Source organism: Bombus pascuorum, chromosome 2, assembly GCF_905332965.1.
Source record: "Bombus pascuorum chromosome 2, iyBomPasc1.1, whole genome shotgun sequence".
In the NCBI taxonomy this organism is placed as follows: Eukaryota; Metazoa; Arthropoda; class Insecta; order Hymenoptera; family Apidae; genus Bombus; species Bombus pascuorum.
In genome coordinates this window covers 10,650,979-10,672,929 of record NC_083489.1, presented here as the reverse complement: position 1 = coordinate 10,672,929, position 21,951 = coordinate 10,650,979, and the positions used below count along the sequence as shown (strand labels likewise).

Below are 21,951 nucleotides of genomic sequence, written 5' to 3'. Positions count from 1 at the left end.
ACGGTTTTACCATTTATATCCATACAATGGGAAAACACATTGTTAATTTCCTAGAAGCTATTTTGCAGCAGGTTTACACATCAGACACATGCGTCTGGATCGTCTTCAGTCGGTGACTAATATATGTACATATGCAAATAAGCGTTAAAGTGTCGCGGTAGAATCGACAAGTTGCAAACCAACACGTTGCCATACACTCGAAAGCTCATAACGTTGTAGTCGGTGAAAACGATTTAACGAGTAAATTAGAAAATATTCTACGGTTTACGTAACAAATAACATCGATGGCATATATCGCGTGTAATATTGAATAATTAAAAATATATAAACTGTCTAATTCCAAATTTACCCTGTATCCGTCGATGTAACCTGTGATCGAAAAAAAAAAAAAATATATATATATATATATCTCTTTCGTAATACCAATCCTCGTATCGTAGTAAGAAAGTAGCAATCCTTACAAACTGACAATTCGAAATTCACATCGCGCGTGCTCCATACAAAGTTCGAGCTCGTTATACACGAAATGTCTCAAATAACTCGTTCCAATCCTCGTAACATGTAAATTTCAGCTGCTGACCTATTTTAAAATCTCGTTTCACAAGTTGCGCCAAGTATACCCGTATTATTCGACAATTTTTTTTTTCCCGGAAATTAACAAAATTTCCAATTATCGTTCGTGTCTCTCGATCCGGAGCGATTCGCATTATTATCCACTTTGGATTTCACCGTTCGACAGGCTGTACCGTCGAAAATTCAATTTGTCCTCTTTCGCTCGTTATTTTGTTTTTTCTTTCTTCTTTTTTTTTTATTTTTCTTTTTTACTTGACATTTTTGTCAACGTGAAATTCGATGGTGGCTGCAGTTTTTATTCCTTTCGATAGCTTCAATTTTCATCTTCCACGCAACGTTTTTTACGTGCGCTTTCATAGCAAAGCAAAAAAAAAAGAAAGAAGAGCGAGATAGAAAAAATATAGAGGGGGAAAGGAAAAAGAGGGAAGAGAGGGAGAGACGGGGAACAAAAAACGGACGAGATGGATCGTAAAATACTCAAATCCCGTGACGACCGGCAAGATCATACGAACGTAGCGCCGATACAACGCTGGCTAAGTAAAGCCTTTTGCGACCTCGGATAATATCCCTGATTTATGATCAGATCATATACCCTATCGAACTTCAGGGACGTATTAAACTTTTATAACGTTCTCAAAAGTCATACGACTTTCGTTTTGCCTCTTCGTTCTATCTCTTCCTCTGTTTCTTCCGCGCCGGAGGATCGTATTTTACTTTGTTCCTAAATCTTCTTCGGCGAAGAGCGGGTTTTCACGTCGGCTCTATCCATCAACGTCCCACTTCGTCTACGTCTGTTTTATTTCGTCTATACGCCGGCTTATTTAGGTTTCCGATGTATTTTAAGGCCACCTCGATCAATCTCTCCCGGTTACCGCCACTTTGATAGAAATGGATCTTTGTTTCGCTCCGTTCTCTTCTAATATGCAGATACTTTGTTTCTGAACTTCGATCCAGAGGATAAAATAGACGAGCATTCTTCCTATCGAATGAAACTTGGATCGTCAGATCGTTGAAGTTTGGTCAATTCTTCTTTAGAAAAATTTTTCAATCTCGTAAGATGTCTACTTATTCGAAATAAAAATCTAAAAAATATTTCAATATTCGAGTTACAGATCTGACCAACCGTCGTTTTAACTACAATAGCCGATCCCACCATCTTCGATCTCTTCACTTTTCAAATCTTTTGACCTTCCTCTATCAGACTCGCGCTGTATTCATCCAGTTCTAAATTATTGTTAGATTTCTATGTTACTTCTTATTGGATCGTAAATCGTAAATCGCAAATAGGAAAGATTCGACCAAGAACGCCTCAAAATTTCATATTATATCGCGCCCCAAACCTAAACCACCCGAGGTTGCGTGTCTCCAATATCTTCACGTGTCTGTTTACGTGTCTCAGAGCTGTTTCCTATTGGCACGGAGAGTTATATTCCACTTCTATTATTGTACAAAGTCCACGGATCTTCTCTCTCAGAAAATTTCTTCCTCTCTCTCTCTCCCTCTGTTATTCTTTCTCCTATGTCTACTGTCAAAAAACTATACTTTATTTTTCAGATATTTTCCCAAGTCGACATACTGTTCAGTATCGGTGGCAAATATTACACGGGCGAGCCAATAACATATACCTACATGGAGGACAAGATCTTCGAATCATCTAGAAACATCACCATCAAGCTCCATCATCGAGTCGGCAAGTACGTGAAGTTGAGGCTCCACTTCTCCGACAGATGGATAATGATCAGCGAGGTGACCTTCGATTCCGGTAAGCGAGCAAAATTCCTCATGTTCGAACAATCGTGCGCCAGTCGACGTGAAAATATTGGGATTCGCGGCACCCTCTCGAAAGAACAAGCACACGAAACACGCGATCCCCGCGGTATGATATATCGCACAATCTTCATCGAAACATTTCTCGTTCCCCGGTCTGAAGTGTCGAGCGATAAAACGTACAGTACCCGTAGTATGTTCACGCATGTACATATATATTTATATACATATATACAGGGTGCGCCGTTAGAATTCGGACAGAATTCAATTTGTAGTTCCCACCATATTAGAATTCAGATGTTTGTGCTGATTGACTCTGAAGTTAGTTAAATATGTCAATAAGTCTTCTATAACCTCAAAATGACAGAACTCGTTAAGCAAAACCCGGAATACGATAGAAGAGCGGCGATTATAGAAAGTCTTCGCGCCGGGAGAACGCCGGTCGAAATTATAAAATTCTTTAGCTACCCAAGATCGACGGTATACGACATTGCTAAGAGATACGCAGCCTCAGAGTGGTTCGAGAAGGGTTCTCCTTCTCCGGCGAGAAAAGTTCAGCGTTGTCTCAAGTGAGGGCGACGTCATGCCTCCGCACTTCTTCCAAAAAGGCGAAAGAATCACAAAGGAGGTTTATTTGGAGGTCCTGAAGACAGTAATAAAGCCGTGGATGGAAATTACGGCTTCTGGAAGGCCGTATTTATTTCAACAAGATGGCGCACCTGCTCACACAAGTCATCTTGTTCAAAATTGGCTCTCTGACAATGTGGACATGTTTTGGTCGAAAGATTTCTGGCCTCCTAACAGTCCCGACCTAAACCCATTGGACTATTACGTGTGGGGCGTTATCGAGAGACAAACTAATAAATGCAGGCACCCCAACGTCAACTCCCTACGAGCTGCTATCGAGTCAGAATTCGCGACAATTAAACGCGACCAGTTGAAGTCAGCGTGCTCGCGCTTTAGAGCAAGAATAGAGCAGGTCATAGAGGCAGAGGGTGGTTACATAGAATAAAAGTTCTCAGCAAGGACCCTTTAAATGAGATATAACAACATTTTCATGTGTTTTTGTGTATTGACTTAAATAAACAACTTTCTGCACAAAACTTCTTTTGTCCGGATTCTAACGGCGCACCCTGTATATATATACATATAGGTTTATATCAGCGTTCGTTCCCCGGGTCTGAGAATAAAAACGTATCGCAGGATAAAAACAATAGCTAAGGAAGAAAGTCCTGTCACGCGTCGTACTGCCGCCGCGGCGAAAACTTAAAACGAAAAATTTCTGCTTGTGACGCAAAATCGTTTTTGCGGCGCCCAGACTTTTGGTCGTGAACGCCGTAGGGAGAAGGAACGCACAAACGGTATTTCTTTTTGTAATTCCAGTCGTTTCATTCGGATTTGACGTGACTCGTAGTCTGCCGGGGCTCGCAGGCTCCGCGATTCCGCGCTCAACCCTCTTTTCACTCCCACCGATTTTCCACCCCGTACACACCAATCTGACAGACCAGCCAGCGACTGTCAATCATCGAGGAATAAAACCAGGCCCGTGTGTATATAAATTGATACACGGTAATTGACAACGGCTTATTATATATCTGTCAGTCAAACGATTTCGATTAAGTCGTACACACACTGTCTATAGACAGAGAGAAAGAAAAAAGGAAAGATAACAGGTGGATAAGTTCTCATGCAGAAGGATGAATCGTAAATCGAACCTCGCTTCGCTGCCGCTTCTGCTGCTCGTTGCTTGTTTTATTATCCTTTACCCTGTTTTTTTTTTCTTCCTTTCCTTTTCTCTTTCCCGCTAGCGCTCCATATTTTTCTTCCACGCGAATGAAAACCAGGTCTGCCTTCGGTATATACGGACGGGTCAACGTAGCTGTTTCAATAGAAATCAAGTTGTCCGGTATTCCGGACGAAGACAGCAGAAATAACGACACGAATGTTAGACAGGTTAAAGCGTTTTATCAACGAGACGATATAAAATCGCGAACGTACGAATAACGGAGTGTCCTCGATCCTCTCGACCGAATACAGCTTCCGTACGATTTAACGCGGCATTCGATGGAAATCGTCTCGTTGCGTCGAGTTTAGCCGCGTTTACACAATATTCTGTCTTCCGTATTGTATAAAGAGGATTTATAATAGAAACACGAGGTTGTCCAGGATCGTGAAATGCGAAGCAGATCTTTCATTTTAAAACACGATATAAGAGTTAAGATTTTAATAAATATCCACAAAAATTTTTCGCGATATTCGGCGAACAAGTTCATCCGAGTTTTATGCGCCGAAACGCTAAACGTACGGTTTGATTAATCTTCTGAAAATGTTTGTTAAATTTAATAATTGGGAATCGAGAATTGTAGTCTCTGGTCGATGCAAACAAATTCTTTAAATTTCATACGTATTCGAGATACTCGTATATAATAATATTTGAAAAAGATTCTGGAAGATGTTTGTCGGATTCAAACATCTCGAATCGACGTCTCTGTGGATAAGATTCTCCGTCGAGTTAGCGGTAAAAATTGACGGTAGCCTCGAATACGAGTCCTTGTCCCGTTTCGTTCGCGTCTTTCGAATTAGTTCATTTTTCCGCGCGATTAAATCGACGAACGGCCCGGTTCGGCGCAGTCACGGGAAAAGAAATCCAATTAATTCGAAGATGATGTACAAACCGGTGGATAGAAGGAGGAAGAAAAACGAGAAGCAACCGAGGGCAGAGAAAAATCTAAAGGGAGAAGAAAGAAGGGATTAAACAAGCTTTGGCGTTCGTTGAAAAAGGTACCGGAACAACAAGAATGAAACGCGCTAAAACTCTCCTCGTTTCCAGCGAGCGGCCATGGTTCTGTGAAGAAAAATTCTTTGTTATCCGTAGCGGAGGGATTAAACGCAACGGTGCTCGAGTCACCGAACAATTGAACAGAAGAGTCTGCCCTCCTCGTATAAACCGTGTCACGAAACTCGACTTCCGAGCTTTATCATTTAACCCAAGAGCATTTCTAAATAGACCTCAAAGACGCTCTTCGAGCGGAAGAATCGATGAATGAAAAGAGAATCAGCCAACGATCGAGGCAACGTTAAATGCGCTGGTTTTCGTAGAACCACGTGTGAAATCAACTTACGTTTGTATGCGCTACGCGTACGTAGAACACAGTGTAATCTATTTTTCCTTCTTTCTTCTTAAATTAAACGCGGCAAAACGCGTCGCATCGAAGATAACGCGTCACAAACCGAGACCACGAAGGAACAGCGCGGAAAGAAGACTTAACATTATACAAGGTATTCGTGGCACAAAGGGTCCTTTGTCAGCGAGATTTGCCCACCTAACAACAGGTTCATAAAGTGGGCATGAAACTCTTCCAGGCTACGTTCCGCCGTCCGCTGTTTTTCCATCTCAAAGGATGTACATGGAACTGTACGGCGGACAATTTTCCCGTCGAGCAAATAGCGGTTGGAAAAAGCTGAGACGTAGACTCGAGCGAAATACGGGATCGTTGAATCGATAAGGTCGTATATCTGAAGTATATAATAATATTCCAAGGGGATATTAAATATTTATGTATAGAAAATCGAGGTCTGAAAAGAAACTTTCATAACCGTGGCACAGAAAATATTCCATCGAGAAAGATCGTCAAGGTGTTATACGACCTAATAAAGGATTGGTCATTATATCAGGATTCTCTGAGGATAATAAATGATCCGAGAGAAAAGTACCATTGGGAAGGGAACCCTTCTTAATCGCGTTCTATCATTTCACAAGATCTCCGGAAGGAATCCTAATCGAAATCGTGTTTTTACACAGGTAAACGAATCGGCCGACAACATCGACGAAACGAATCCGAAACGATTCATCGATTGAAAGGATAAGGCTTTTGTAGGAGCCTCGAAACAAAAGCTTCTGCAACGGGCTGTTGCTAATGACGCGTCAGCTCGACTACTTTATTTAGACAAGTTTGCCACCCTATCGGGTACAACCCTTTTACTCGGTCCACCCTTTTCGAAATCAACCCCTCCTCTAGACAGATAATTTCATACGGATCTCATTCGCGTGCTCTGCGTGAAATTCATGCTCGTTGATCCAGCAGCAGCCGCTCATTTATTTCAAAAGAAAAGGATCGTAGGGCGAAAGGGGGATAGAAAGCAGGAAATAGCAGTCGAAGAAAAATGACCCGGGTCTAACGGCACACCCTACAAATGTGACCACCGTGTGACTGATGTCCACGAATAATTCCTGTCCGCGAAATGGGAAATCGTTCTCGGTGCGGGAACGCTTGTCGCTGGGAATTGATTATGTAAGCGTCACGGAGAACCTCCAAGAAGATCGATAATTGTATTTTCGACTTTAAAGTCACAAATTTATACGAGACATTACCCTTATAAAATAGATTCAGTCCGTTTCACCGTTAACAACTTTCAACCGACATTTTCATCGGATTCTCTCACCTCCAGTGAAGCTTAACGAAAACATCGATGCTTTGGAATAACGATGAACAGCGTCGGAAACGATGGAAAGAAAAGGCCAAGGTGCTCGAAAGAAAGAGACGAATCGCCTGGAACGTGGCAATCGAGTTTCGCGAGTCCTTGGAACAACCTCGCGTCGCGCGACGCCTCGTCGATGGCAAAAGGGATTCGTTAAAAAGTTTATCGACAGTTCCTGCCCGTTTATTTCCTCGCAATTTCTTTGAATACAATCGTTCGATCCACTTTTAAAGCACGTCCACGATAAGAAAAAGAGAGAGTGAGAGAGAGAGAGAGAGAGAGAGAGAGAGGAGAAAGGAAGAATAATAAGAAAAAAACAAGGGAATACTATAATGGATGTACCCGGTCAGATTCTTTCAGCTCTTCCTCGTTCCATTTTTCGCGAAGGTCCTGCAGGGATTTCTACGCTGCTTCTTCTTGTTCTCCTCTACGAGAAACGTAATTGGACAGGGAAATACGAGAAGCTGGGTCGTGGATCGCCTTGCCAGGTGAAGGAGCTCTACCCCCTTTTCTTCTCCGCCTCTCCGGTTACCGGTGGCTGCCGTAAAAATGATTCACCGCCGAGGATCGCTCATCCCATTCTGTTCCTTAAATATTCAAAATATCGTGTCCCAGCGCTGATATATCGCGAGCATTTTCCTGGCACGCCGGCCGAGTTCTTGTGCTCCGCTTCCGTGTTATCGGCCCCCGGAAACCGCCTCCGGCGAGTGTCTACTCTAAAGACTCTACGCCGGATACTCGATTATTAATTGACAGAGAGGAACGTAACTGGCCCGCGAAAAATTCCCTTAAACTTATCTCGTTAATAATCCCATTACCGGGACACTGCTGGTACGCCTGGCTCCGAGATTAAGTCACTCGGATCCATGGGAGAACCTTACAAACAGGGGGACGAAATTAATCGCGAGTCACCCCGTTCGAGAACTTTGTTAGCTGTTCCGCGTTAAATTTGTACCGTGTCACATTGTTCCAGTTACGCTTCTTATTTTTTTACTCGCGATTTCTCCCAAGACGAAACATCACGTAGAAAGAGGAGATTAACGTTAGAAACGCTAGAGTTTTCTTTTTCTGCTGTCTCGTATCTTACAAATTATAGATAGACAAGGATTTGCCGTTATTTTAAACGAACGCGAGAGAAACGCACGTGCGACTGATCGATCGATGGATCAAAATGGCAAAGAATACCAGCACTTACTAATCTGCGATTAACGTGATACTTTATTGTTCGATAAATATGCGGATTTAAAGGTGGAAACTGAAACGATAAGCCGAGAATAGGAAAATCGTTGGACAATAGACGCGATATCGGGCAATAAATAATGGTAAAACGAGGGGTGGATGTATTAAGGCAACGATTGGCGGCGACGTCTGACGTGCTCCAAGCACCGGAAGCATCCTTTCGCCAGACAATCCCACGGTGGCCGATTCACAATGGCCGTCGTTCGATTAAGCGGCCTCGCTCTCTGTGCTTGAAAATGAGGTCGAACACGAAGGCCGAGAAACGAAGTTCGCGGCTCCATTTCCGTTTCCAGCGGTAAATCAAAGCGCTTTTAAAATTGTTGAGCCTTCCTTTCCCCTTACCTCTCTGCCTCTCTTTTTCCTATTTCTCCGCGAGGAAACCGCGTCGCAAGATCAAGGAGCGCATTAGTTGCATTTGACGTAGAGCGTCAGCTGCGTGTGCACGCTGCACGTGCAACCGTCTTTGCACCGTCTCTCGTTGTCCTTGTCGTGGTTGTAACGTGCCTGTTGCACGGACTACGCAAAAGTAGAGACGAAACGAAGGGTACAAAGAAACAGAGAGGAAAAAGAAAGAAGGGAAAGATACGAAAGCGTGGCGCGAGGAAATCGCGGGACGTAAGAACGAGGTCTCTTACCGGACTCCTCTTTTCGTCTCCCTTTCTACTTCCATCGGTTTTATTTTCATTCCTGTTCGAAGAAAGGCATCCCGTTGCATCTCTCGGTGCACGATGATTTATACGCGGAAGATCCACCTACGTAAGTTATGGCCCACCCTTGTCGCAATCGCGCAGCATCCTGATCCAATCGTAAATCTGGCTACCACTGTACTCTCGAAGTGTGTATGCAGCCACGGCAGGACGGCTCTGTTATTGTTTTGATGGCGAAATAATCACGGGTCTAGAGAGGGCCCGCTATAATTAAACGGGAATTCGGTATCGAGGCAGGCCGAAGGAGCCACTCGGAAAATATTTAGTCGAGCTACGGTAATGTATAGCTGCCTCCGATTCTATTTCCAGTTCGCAATTTCCTTCGTTTTTGGTCCGCTGAATCTGCACCGCGTATTTCGTCGACGTAGATTGAACATTGTTTTAGTAATGGTCGTTCGGACCTGAGATATGAAAGCTAGTGATCGTTTGTTCGCTTCCACGTATCGAACGTGTACTTGCTTGATGATATTATTTGATGTATCGATACGGCGGGTTAGTAATCTTTGTGGCTGGTTGGAATGTTTTACGATCATTTGCCGGAAAAGATGAATGTCAGATCGCGGAAAGAAACCTTCTGGTAGGGAAAGAATCTTTTCTAACAGAAACCTGGAAGATTCGAGTCATCTGTTGCTATTTAGAAGTTCCTTCTTAAGAACTGCAGATCTGAAAAACGCTGTGAGCCTCGCACGTATCAATCGAAAGCGATACTCATCGCATTTCATATTTGACGTAGCAAGGAGGAACAGCGTGGCTGGTGAATACCTGAACACGAAATACCAAAACGATTTCTCAGTAAGAGCTGCATGGCTACCACGGCATGTATTTAATAAATCAATTTCACAAATCACGCACGAATCATCATCTTGACTGATCGTCGCGAATAAGAATAAGCCAGACTCGACTGCACGTAATTCAAATACCGTAGATCGCATTGTATGAAACTTTACGTTTTCTCTTTGACATTTTACTTACTAATTCGAATAAGAAAAAAGTCGGTCGCGTTAATCGCAAGACAGACGCAGCAATTCAACGTGTACGAGGACGCGCAACGAGGATAACGAGCACGCCGGATAAAGAATTTAATTGAAAACTCAATTTCGATTATGATACTCGAAGTCCTTTGCACACGCGCAACCGTGACAAGAATTTAATTGTTGCGTAAAAATAGGAGCACTGCTTAACACGTTGTTCGGCGCGGCGTTGTCCGGCAGGCTTTTTAATTTAAATCGCGCTCGAAGTATCAATCGACACGGTTAACACTCGTGCGTGCGCGCATGTCTCCCATGGAAGCAACCTCCGGCATAGAATCGCATTTCCTGCTCTGTACAGCAATCGCTTCTTCTAAAGTGGAGAGGGCACCCGATGGAAACCAGAAATTCGTTTTTCAATCATCTCGGCTCTCAGCCGCCAACGATCAATTGTACAGAGGGATTATATGGCTACAATTATTCGAGTACCAATCAATCTGCGAACAATGCATCGTTTTTCTAAGAGCCGCAATCGTTGGTTTACGAAAATTGCTCTTCGATCACCTTTGCCCTTGTCAAATCCACCTTTATCGTCTGCCAGATCCATTTTCATCGAATTACCACAGCTACAGTGTTTGTACGGCACAGCTTGAATCCTGGTCACTTCATTTACGAATATTTCATTTTATAGTAATGAAGGCAACAACTGACCGAAAAGCAACTTTATCCTTTTTCATATTTTTCCTTGCATTTCTTCCAAGGCAACACTACCAAGCTACACTAATTTTAGTTAGTAGATAGACATACTTTTATTTAGTAGCAACGCGACAATGATAACAAATACGATGTTCGTTTTTGACCATCAAAGAATTATTAAGGAATTAAAGAATTTTGCGAATAACACGTTGGATAGTTGAACGAATGAAAGTCTTCGTGTAATCTGCAAACTTCTATCTATAACCATACATAGCTTGATAGAACGTATTGATAAAGGTGATTTACAGAGAGGTAAATATAAGATACTTACATGAGTCAGAGTTGATCTGCTCTTACCCATCCAAGAGTTAATTAAAACCGGTCAACATAGTCTGCCGTAACCACACAATTTCTACGAGTAGAACCATATTTACCGATTCACAGAAACCATTCCGCTCGAAACGGTGAACAGTGATATGAAAACCTCGTTCTTCAACCACCTTGGTTCTCGTCAGCAGCACCTGCAACCCCACTGGTTTGCATCGCATGCATACTCATTACCGTTAGATTACCAGCGTGCCCGTAACTATGGCTGCTGAACGGAACGAGAAACAGACAGAAAGAGAAAGAGAGAAAGAGAGAGAGAAGCGGACCTGACGCACTGTACCACCTGACGGTGTGGCCTTCGCGAGACAAAACCTCTTTTCACAGTTAACCCCCTGGGCCACGCAAAGAATGTTTAATATCAGATTTCATACGGGATGCACGGGAAACGGTAGACGGTTTGTCGGAGGCGACAGGAGAGGGCAGAACGCTTGCCAGACCATGTAAAAGCCGATATCAAACGCGACGACAGCTTTGTTTCGTGCGGTATAATCCTGCCAGGAACCCACGGAATACGGGTTTGCTCGTTGGCGCGAGTGGAAAAAGCTTGGTGAATCGAGATAGAGAAGGCTTCACCTGTGAAACCTCGGTGAACCTCGCTACCCACTTCTGCGAGTCAATCTTCCGTCCTTTCCTTTTTTTTTTTTCTTCTTTTCCTTTATCACGCCGTTAACCTCGAACCGTTTTTGCTGCTCCGCCCGACGGCTCCGCTACGTCGCACGAATGTCTGGCAAGATCTTATTTAACGAAACAAACCGCAGAGATAGAATTCAGTAGCGAGCTAGGGCTGGAAAAAAAAGTTCCCCCGCAATGAGACGAGGGAGAGAGAGAGGAATATCAAGTTTTATCAATAGCGCGTTTTAATTAATTAGCGTCGCGCGCCATTTCGTTAATTTCACGGTAATCTTCCCGCTGAATCATACAGGACGTTCTTAATATAGAAAGTAACTCGTTTCGGAATTTACGTTTCTGTTCATAAGTCATTGAGTACTTTTTGACATTACTTAATTTCAACGTAGTATAGATCATTTGATAGTGCAAAATCGTGCGTATTTTAATTTGACTAACTTATGGATAAAGCAATAAAATATCTAATAACTGGAATCCTACAGAGACACTTTTTTTTCTCGACGCGTAGGTCCCACGTTTGGCAATTGGACGGCAGAAACTAATTTCGGACAACCCGCGCAACCGTCTTTTCGCGGTGCTTGAATTATTCGAGCGTCGTGCGAGCGAGATAAAGGGACCACGAGTTAACCAGCGAGAAACACGTGTGTGTCGCGTCTCGTGTCGAAAAAATTCACTCAAGACTCGTACGCCGCGTTTAGTTGCTCGTGACAGCGTGTAACGTGGTTCTGTCGTGCCTTTCGCGGCAAAACAGCTTGTTGGAATATTTTTCTTCCGACGATTTCCCTCTTTCAAGACGACGTTCCATCGCTTCTCGAATTCTAGAGTAGCCGACGAATATTAAAAATCTCTCCTCGGGGATACGTAAATGAAATATACCTACAGCTGAGGAACGAAGCTGTAATCGGACAATCGGATCACTCAGTACCGTGGCAATAAAGCAAATGGAGAACTTGACGGTATACTGCGCACTTTTTTTCATCAAAACGCATATAGGTTGATTATACGGTCTATATGCGCTCGAGTATCTTCCTTCCGTTTAATGATTCCGCGTTTACCCGTTGGTTCGTACGATAATGTTTTTCTGCCCCAAATACTCGCGGTCGACGAACCTCTGTAGTAGGCACTACATTACGCATGGTGTAATCCCATAGAAAAGATAAACCCCTTTCCCCTGAACTCTCTCGAAACGAACAGGATTTTCATACTACGAAACACGAAGAAGATAAAATAACGTTGAAACAAAATGTTGCTCCGTTTTCCCGATATTTTTAGTGCCTTGGTTTTGTATAATTTCCACGATAATATCGGATAGCGAACGAGAAACTCGTTTAATTTCATAGTCGTCGAACCACGAGTAACCCTGTGCCGGTGATTGTTTTCACGCAGACGTGGCTCACGGTAACTTCACGCCAGAGGAAGCACCGACAACCGAGTCACCTATTCAGAGCGACGTCTTCGTGGAGAAAAACGGTGCTGCGGAGGGTGAACTTCCGGTCTCGACTGCGAAGCACGACGACCCGACGTACATGGCGGTCGTGATCGGCGTGCTAACCGCCGTCATCCTTCTGCTCGCCGTTGTGATATTTCTCATCGTCTCCAGGCACAGGCAACGAAAGTGTTTCGCCAGTCCTATGACTGGAAAGGCACCATCCCATCTTGGATCTACCTGCGCTACGGTCGAGAAAGGAGCCGCACTCATGGCATACACTTTGGAGGATGATGAAAGGTATTCGATGAATGAACATTATACGATCGGGGGCAAAAGTAAGTGGACAGCTAATGGAAATAGATATCAACTAAGTTTCGTTTAGTACGGCTTGTTTACGCATAAATACAAATATTGATTTCAATTATCTGGTACATAGTATGTGTACTATAAGAATATATAATGGATGCAAATGAACTGCACGGTACTGGTATCACTTCGATTAAACTTCATTTCATCTGTCCATTTATTTTTGTCCTCGACTTTATTAAAAAACGACAAAGCGAAATTTAAAAATTTTAGACGTTTCTTTGATTGGAGGACGATTTGTAGAAGAGCAAATTGTTATGGGCTCATGGGAAATTTGTAGGTTCAAAGATGGATAGAATATACATAGTATGTAAAAATATATATATTTAATATATGTAATATTTAATAGATAAAACAATTTTCTATCTACATTTAGGTAAATTTGATTCGGTTAAATTTAATTTTTTCCATTTTTTACTTTAACATAAATTTGCTTAAATATTCACAGTGTAGTAATACATTGGTTGACAAAATTTACCAAAGCTGGATTAGATATTTGAAAGAATGAGTAGAAAAGATGACTATTATAAATCGTTGAGGATTACGTAGACAAACAAAGATATTTTATTTATTATCATTTTTTAGTTACAATAACTCGAAGTATTCGTTGGAAATATTTCGTGCAAATATTTGAAATCAAATGATAACGGTACGATGCAATACTGGCGCCGCGACACTCGGTTACGGTGAAAGGAAACGGTGTGGACACAAAGGATTTGCGGCTTTTGCTGTTATAGTAAATATTACTACTAATAATATTAGCTTTCGTGATAGGCCTACGGTTTCACGTCGATTTCGCGTCTACCTTGTGCAAACTCCACGGTTTACCGATTTTAGTACCTTGCTTAGGTTCCGATGAAACGATGTTTGCCAACTGTCGGCATAAAATGGTTGCAAAACAGCCATATACGATATATGTATCGTTATCGTCGCGAGACGAAAGAAATACGTTAAAACGATTTATATTTTCACGAATGATATTTAAAGTACAATTTAATCTCAATACATCTAAACATTTAAAAACGAAATTATGAAGGCGTACAAACAAATTACTCTGCATATCATACACATCTATATCACAGTGTAAATTCGATCTAAGAAATTTAAAATTACAAAGATTTCCAGATAAATAGAATTCCAGTAGCATTCTAAAAGATTTAAACGAAGAATAAGAAGATACTCAAATAAATCACACTATACATCATACGCATCTGCAATAGGCTGTAAATTCAAAATATCCAAGAAATGTAAGATAAATAATCAAAAAAATTTTAATAAATCCCTCTCTATATTATACTCTTAAAAACTTCAATTAGCGAGGAATACTTTTAAGATTCTTATTCGGCGAATTATGAATGCAACCTATTTGATTATAAAGATGTTCTAATAACGTGGAATTCCGCAACATCCTTTCCCAACTTTACAACCATTCACGGTACTCCATGACGACGGAAGCCACCTTCCAATAAACTTTCCATCCGTCGTGCTCGTTAGTAGATGTCCAATAACGGACATCCTCGGGCAATATATCGAGTTTGTATGGCACGAATGTCTCCAGACGAGATCCTCGAGCCACGTCGTAACTCGGACGCGACCTACACGTTTCAACATTGATCTTCAACCTTGGCTCCGCTTTGTGCAACCTAATATTGCCGTTCGAAGAATGTCCTAAAAGAGAACCGTATAGACGAGTGCTTCAAGTGCACGTACGAACGTTTTACCACCCTTTGACGAATATCTGACGTGCACTTAAGTTGAACGGCGAAACTCGCCGAGTAAAAAGTATCCACTCGAAAAACGATGCACTTTCGTCGCTACAAAAGACGCTTTAAAGCCGGCTTTCCAGTCGCGCTGTTCTCTTTAACGGTCCATCCTCTTCGGCTAATGGTTGTCGTACAGCTTAAAAAATACCGTCACTCTTTAGCGACGATTCAAAGGTCACAATCGTGAGTTTGTGAGTTTTATTAAATTCTATCAGAGAATCTGAGTCTAGCCTAATTTGGTACATACATACGTTTGAGAGACTCTTCGTTGGAACAGTGGAATACGCTGGAATTCCATTTATCTGAACTTGTGGCGGAACAAATAGTTCATATGTATAATTGGAGTTTGTATAAAATAGGTTATCACTACTTACCGTTTCCCAATCACATAACAGGAACTCACGTTCAGATAAGTGATTTCAACTAGCAAAAGTTCAGTTAACCGGGCATTAACTACAATTTCGTCTCAGTAAATAGAGTTCTAGTTTGAATGCATTTTTCCGAAATATTAAAAATACTTGAGATTCGTATTTATTTAGAAGATTCGTTATTTAGAAACATACGGATTATTCTTTCTCAAATTAAAGATTTCATCACACGTACCACCTTTCTTCTCAATTCTTCCTTGTTGTTTAGCTAACACAGACCTAATCTTTAAAATGAAAAAAGCAAACTGAACGAAATACTAGAATACAAATTCCAGTCGATTTCTCGACGGTGCAACCCATTCTACGCTATCGGCACGGTGTCGGATAAACATAAAAGTACCAGACATTTTCACACCCTAGCGAATCCGAACTCTGCGTATTCCCGTAGCCACCTCCCATTCGCAATCCCATACGATGCATCACCGAAACACAGGGAAATCCCACGATGGATAATCCGAGTGAAACGAGTGTCTCTGTTCTTTCTGTTCGTAAGGTACGCGGGTGGTTCGCTACCGACACTGCCGCGGGACTTAGGGAACCGTTTTCTGGACATCGTGAAACTCGACGACTATCAAGAACCCTACCAGGCCCTGAAGTACGCACCGTACTACAGCTACAGCACCGTCGTTATGGAGATGAAAGACATGATGCTGAACAACAAGGGCAGCAACATCAATCACTCAGGTATGCCGTGCTCCGTACACGGTCGCCCCGCGTTGTTTTGCGTGCATACATACATACGTACGCGTACCACGCGCGTGCACACACGCGTATCAACCGTATATTTATACGCTGGCGCACGTTGGTCCCTGTGCTCGCTACGAGCTACCGCTGCTACGCGTACGTATGTACCAAACAACAAAGCATTCGCCTGACCGCAATCAATACACTGTCCCCCTGTACTCTCTTCCCCCTACCCTCCCCCTGTTCCGCGCCCGTTCCTCCTTTGCTATATCATCCGCAGCGGTGTACGCGAATGGTGCAGTTGACACATCGTACGATTATGCGGTACCGGAACTCGGCACGGTGCCCCTGCTCAACCAGGACAGCACAGGACGCGGGCCTGCCGTTTCCAGCGGCACTAGCGACCAGGACAGCATCCTCTCCAAGACCTCTTCGCGTAGCAACAAGACGGAAAACAAAAAGGTACGAATCGTCTTTACTTTCGTACGAGTTGCAACGAGTGCAGTCGCGTCGCGTTAAATAAATGACACTAGGCTCTACGAGATGTTGAGATTCAATTCGTAGGAAAGTATCTAATCCTGTATCCATGTCGATGTCCGTGAACAAATCGTGGACCGCGTTCGATAGTAGCGTGGACTCATTTGCCAGCGGGCATTGTTCGTTCGAGACATGATATATTAACGTATTGACCGCGGAGATGAGGTTGCGATGGTTCAGCGTGAGTGAATTTTTTTATTTCTTAACACGCTGAGTGCTAATGACGCCGACGTGGTGTCGCTCGTCTTCTGGAGCAGCCAGGTCATGACACCACAGTGGAATTATCCGCACTCAACGTTTTAAAGGATCTGTTCACGACACGTCTGGTTGTACTCTGCTCGCGAGTTGTTCGCAAGTTCCAACGTAAACACAATGCATTTATTCGCGATAAGAATGCCAACAACTCGCTACCTGGTGGCGAACAGTTTTATGCGAAGCCTCGGCGTAAAATAAACAAATATATGTATCTGACTCGCAATCAATGGAGAAGAAATATACTCGTAATTCCCTATGCCTCCTTCGATAATTGGCCAGATAGTATACCTACTCAGAACCAGTTAACGCAATACTGCTGCATTTGTACGATTTCTGTCTGAGTTTATCGAGGTGTTTTATGAGATGATTATTCTCCCGATGGAACTAGTTGCTCGTAATTTTTATTACGAGTATTTTATTCGAAATTAACAAGGGAAATTCGAGCACGCTTGTAGCCGAGTTAGTGGAAATAAAAGTTGAATACAACGTCGGAGTGAATACCGTAATTTATTACTTAGGAGATAATCTGGAACGTAACGTGTATTTGCAAACATTTTCATAATGTACGTTAAAACTGCTCTCCGAATGGGTCGGATCTTTGATATGCAAACTCTAATTCGATTTCGCAACGCGAAGATATGCAAAATGGCGTACGAGAAGACTAGAGGGGTGGGACTGAATAGGTAGAACGCGTATCGGGACCGATAAAACGGCGTCCGGAGGACGAAGGAAATAATCGTAACGTTCGATCGGGAACAAAGTAAACGAAAGTCGACGCGCAAAAATTCAACTGCGTTATCGCTCAATCTATAAATAATAGCCACCCTTGCTCAAATGTACTTGTATTTCTGCAGTAACCATTAAACGTGCACTCTATTCGTCGAGGGAAAGTTCGCAATTAATAATTTAAATCAATATGGCGGAACGAGTGCAGACCATTTGGGGTAGATATACCTCCCGTGGGTACAGTATAACGTAGCTCGTATCCGGAATACCAGAACGCCGGAACGTGAGGGCGGATGAAGAGAGAAAAGAGTAAAAAAACGGAGGAGCTACGCACCGTCGACGTCAAACGCGCGAGACGTTCCCCAGGGCTCTCTTTTGGCATAAAAAATCACCGAATCGCGACTAAAGGTCAATACGAATATTTTCGATCGATACCGCGGGCTTTCTATCGGATTAGATAATAATTCGTGTAACCAATGCAATAGATGTTACAGTTGCAAAATACGTTCCATTGAATCTGGTCGTTAACAGATTTGTTTCGTCGATATTAGTTTTAACTGGTTGAGATAATTTAATTATACGTATTTTGAATATAGACCGAGCGAAACCAATACAGTCGCGTTACATAAAACTGACAACTGAAAGATTTTTAGATAGTACCTCGCTCTGGTATATTCGATTATTTCCGGAATTAATCCTTAATAATCCTTTGACGAAACTAGCTTCAACCAGTTTTAATTGTGACTGTAATACTGACATTGTATCGATTACCAGTTCGGATGATTGATCTTCAGTTTTCCATACTATCCTTCAAAAATGTACTAGATTTTCCAACATTTGGCCGAACCAAACCACCCAATATCTATCGTACGATACAATAAAAGTAATAAACGTTGTATCGACCATTTTGCATAAACATCAAGACACCGAGCACGATGGATAACATTGTTTACGCATAACAAGTAACGTAAAAGGTATGCACGCTGGCAAACAAATAAAGTATCGCGCGCATTCAGCAACGTTTCCGCTCAATCTGCAGAATCATTCGATTGATCGGTTTGTCGACGTATAAACGAACTGCCGTCAACGGGCTGCGTCGAACCCTTTCGCGAATACCCTCGGAGCAACCCTCGTGGAATGTATCATCATTACGCGGTCCGGTGGCTTCCGGGCCAGTTCGCTCTGTTAATTGCGGAGAGAAAGCGCGTCGTGTAATCACGTTTGCAATCCTATCTCCCTTCTGCCACCCCCTGTCGTTCTAGTCCCCTCTCTCTCTCTATCTCTATCTCTCTATCGCGCTCTCTCTCTCTCTCTTTGACTCTCTCCCTCTCTCCTACTTTCTCCCTCTTTTTTTCTCTTTCACGTTTTCGCGTGCTCAACCCATCCCCCAATTTCCGTCGACTCGCGTGCCGACATCGCAGAAATATTACACATAGGGGGTGGTTGATTCGGCAACCTGCGCCTAAATCGGCGCCTACCCGCCGCGATCTGTTGGAATAAAAATACGCCGCGGCAAATTTGTAGCATGCCGGTGATTTATTTTCTGCAACGCGTACGCCGAATACACGCCGTGCCAACCGACGGAACGACGTATTTTTCGAGAATACCGATCTCGTGTTCGCGCGCCCCGTTTCATCGAGCACCCAGTCATCCATCCCCTGTACAACCAACATCTTTGCCCGCCACAGAGTGAAAAGGAATGGATCGATCCGACAGCTGAATACGAATCTGGGTCTTTCGTTCGTCGTGTGAGTTACCTGTCCATTGAACTTCTTTGAATTTTCTATAAGCTTTATGTTTGGCGACGTTATGAATCGTTACCTGTGAAGGTGTACGAATTGTACCTGTAAAGGCTCTTAAAGTCAAAAGTGATAGATCGTCGATGGCAAGATTTCTTTTTGACGCGAAGATGCAACACCGACTATCGGACGGAACGATTGCAGTGCGATCGCCACGATTTCCGCGGTATGTAGACAGATTGATTCGAACACAATGCTCCGAAAGTGGTCGTCTACGTCGAGACGTCTGCGCGTGATTGACAGACGACAGCGCCACTCGAAACAGTCAAAACATTTCGGGGTGGCTCGTCGAGCCTGGCCTTGACGCATCGTAGCGACGCCAATCATTGTCCCCGCGCGATCCGTCATTAGACCCAAACGGCCGTCCTCCGAAAACATCGCGCCAGGGGTTATCGGTGGCTCGATGCAGTTTTACAATGGGACGTGTCGAATGTTATACCCGTCACGTTCGACTGGTCCTTTCGACGCGATCCCTGCTCCCCTTTTTTTTCTCCCTCTTTCTCTCTCTCTCTTTCTCTCTCTCTCTCTTTCTCTCTCTCTCTTTCTCTCTCTCTCTCTTTCTCTCTCTCTCTCTCTCTCATCTCCCTCGTTTTATTTCACGTCGGTAACAATGAACGTTTAAACGTAAAATTGAGAGTATCGATGTGACGAACGAGTGTATGCAATTCCCGATCATAGACATATGGAAATTATTCGAAAAATAGATTTTTAGTCGACAGGAAGCTTTCGAGGGATGTCAAACGGATGAAATCGACGATGAACGAGATATTTTATACGGAGAGAGATATAGGCTCCGATTTATAGAGATAATTTTGCCACTTAAATTATTGTATAAGTCTGTCGGGTTCGTAATACATCACAGGTAATTTACTGGCGCGGGAAACGACGAATAATTCATCCGTTGACCGGCCCCCATGAAACCCTCGTGTTACCGCGGTTAGCGTGATCATAGATCGTTGATTATCGATCGATACCACGAACGATGCATTGTTCTTTCGTTGTTTCAGTCGCCGACTCAACAGGAGGTACTTTCGGCCCTGAAGAGACGTCTGGAGCAGACAAGCGTCCCGCTCTTCCCACGGCATCGCCTCCGCATGCTCTCGAAACTTGCCGAAGGGGCCTTCGGAACGGTAACGACATTGTTATTACGTACCAACCACATATCTATTTTAAATTAGACACGCGAATTGGACGCCACGATTCGTCACGTCCACTTCGGTAAAGAATTACCCCCGCGTTAGGTTTGCTTTATTACCCTCTTCGCATTGAAACGTAGATACTTTGTTCATTTTGATCTCGATCTTGTACGATAGGCTTCCTCTTAGTCGGTCTTCACGGGTCTTGATGTGGGGCTGCATGAATGAGCGATCGATTAAGCTGAAAATATATGCAGAATATCATTTGTAGGTTGTAAATAAAATAAAATAATTTTTGATACTTTGTCTATGAAATATAGATGCAATGTATTACGACGAAATATACGCAAACAAATAACGTTTCATCGACAATTTTCGTTTGCTTTCTTGATCGTGATCCATTTGTTGCAGGGAAATCGTACTATTTTTATTTTCATTTCCATTTGGAGTTTCTAAATTTTTAATTCCTCATTTTCCGTCAATTCTCTTTAACTTTAACTCGCGTTCAGAATATTAAATGGCAGGAGTATTTATCTATACTTTATTGTTTATCTACGAAAACAGAACTCTTTAATTAAACTTCTTACACGCTTCCATCTCCTTCCTTCTCATCTGCTTCAAAATTAGATCCAAAGAATGTCTTCGTCATTCGTTCGATTGAAATTTCCTTTACGAAGTTCTCTTATTTATCCCTTTGGACTTCGTAACGAAAATATAATTAAAGCGAAGTTCTATTAAAGGAGACCCGGATAAGAGGAAATCCTATTACCTTCTATCAGCGCAATTCCGAAAGAAGACAGTTAAAGACATTTCATCCAAAAATAAAAAACAAATATATCCCTACATCGTATAACATCAAGTTGCCTCTGAACGTCACATAATCGCCCTATATCATTCGCGTTCATCACAGAATCACGAAATTAGCGATCTCGCGTTTTCCAATGCTATTGTATAGTACGTCGTATCATCGGGACGGTGCTGTAACCTCAGACCTAACCTCTCTATGCGATTCCCGCAACATTATCATAATACACTGGCTGTTTATAAAGTGTCGCTTTACCCCGCTAATACAGACCAACGGAAACACCTACTGAAATAGCATCGAGCCACACAGGGTTAAATTACAAACGGCCGATATTACGAACGAACCGGATGTTGCGTTGGTAGCACTGCTCGCGCAACCAATCGACAACAACGAACGACAGAGGCATCGTGACGGGTATTCCCAGCCGTCGATTTTGCATGAATTCGGGAATACGCGCGATACGCGTCTAGCTTTCCTTGCACGGTGGTGGTTAAACGACAACCAGAGAACACCGTAGCGATGAGAGAAACCGAGAGTAGAGTCAGTGAGAGAGAAATCAATCCGTTTGTTGACCGTACAC

The 21,951-nt window shown here is 42.9% G+C and overlaps 1 protein-coding gene across 2 annotated transcripts in view; it reads left to right on the top strand.

Annotated features, from left to right (window-relative positions):
- LOC132916514 (discoidin domain-containing receptor 2-like) overlaps window positions 1-21,951 on the top strand; it is a 164,458-nt gene that overhangs the window by 125,302 nt on the left and 17,205 nt on the right. For both annotated transcript variants that reach the window (XM_060976595.1, XM_060976594.1), the window contains exons 7-11: window positions 2,128-2,335; window positions 12,830-13,169; window positions 15,923-16,113; window positions 16,394-16,575; window positions 20,438-20,560. In XM_060976595.1, coding sequence (XP_060832578.1) covers window positions 2,128-2,335; window positions 12,830-13,169; window positions 15,923-16,113; window positions 16,394-16,575; window positions 20,438-20,560 — 1,044 coding nt within the window. The remainder of the gene's footprint in view (window positions 1-2,127; window positions 2,336-12,829; window positions 13,170-15,922; window positions 16,114-16,393; window positions 16,576-20,437; window positions 20,561-21,951) is intronic.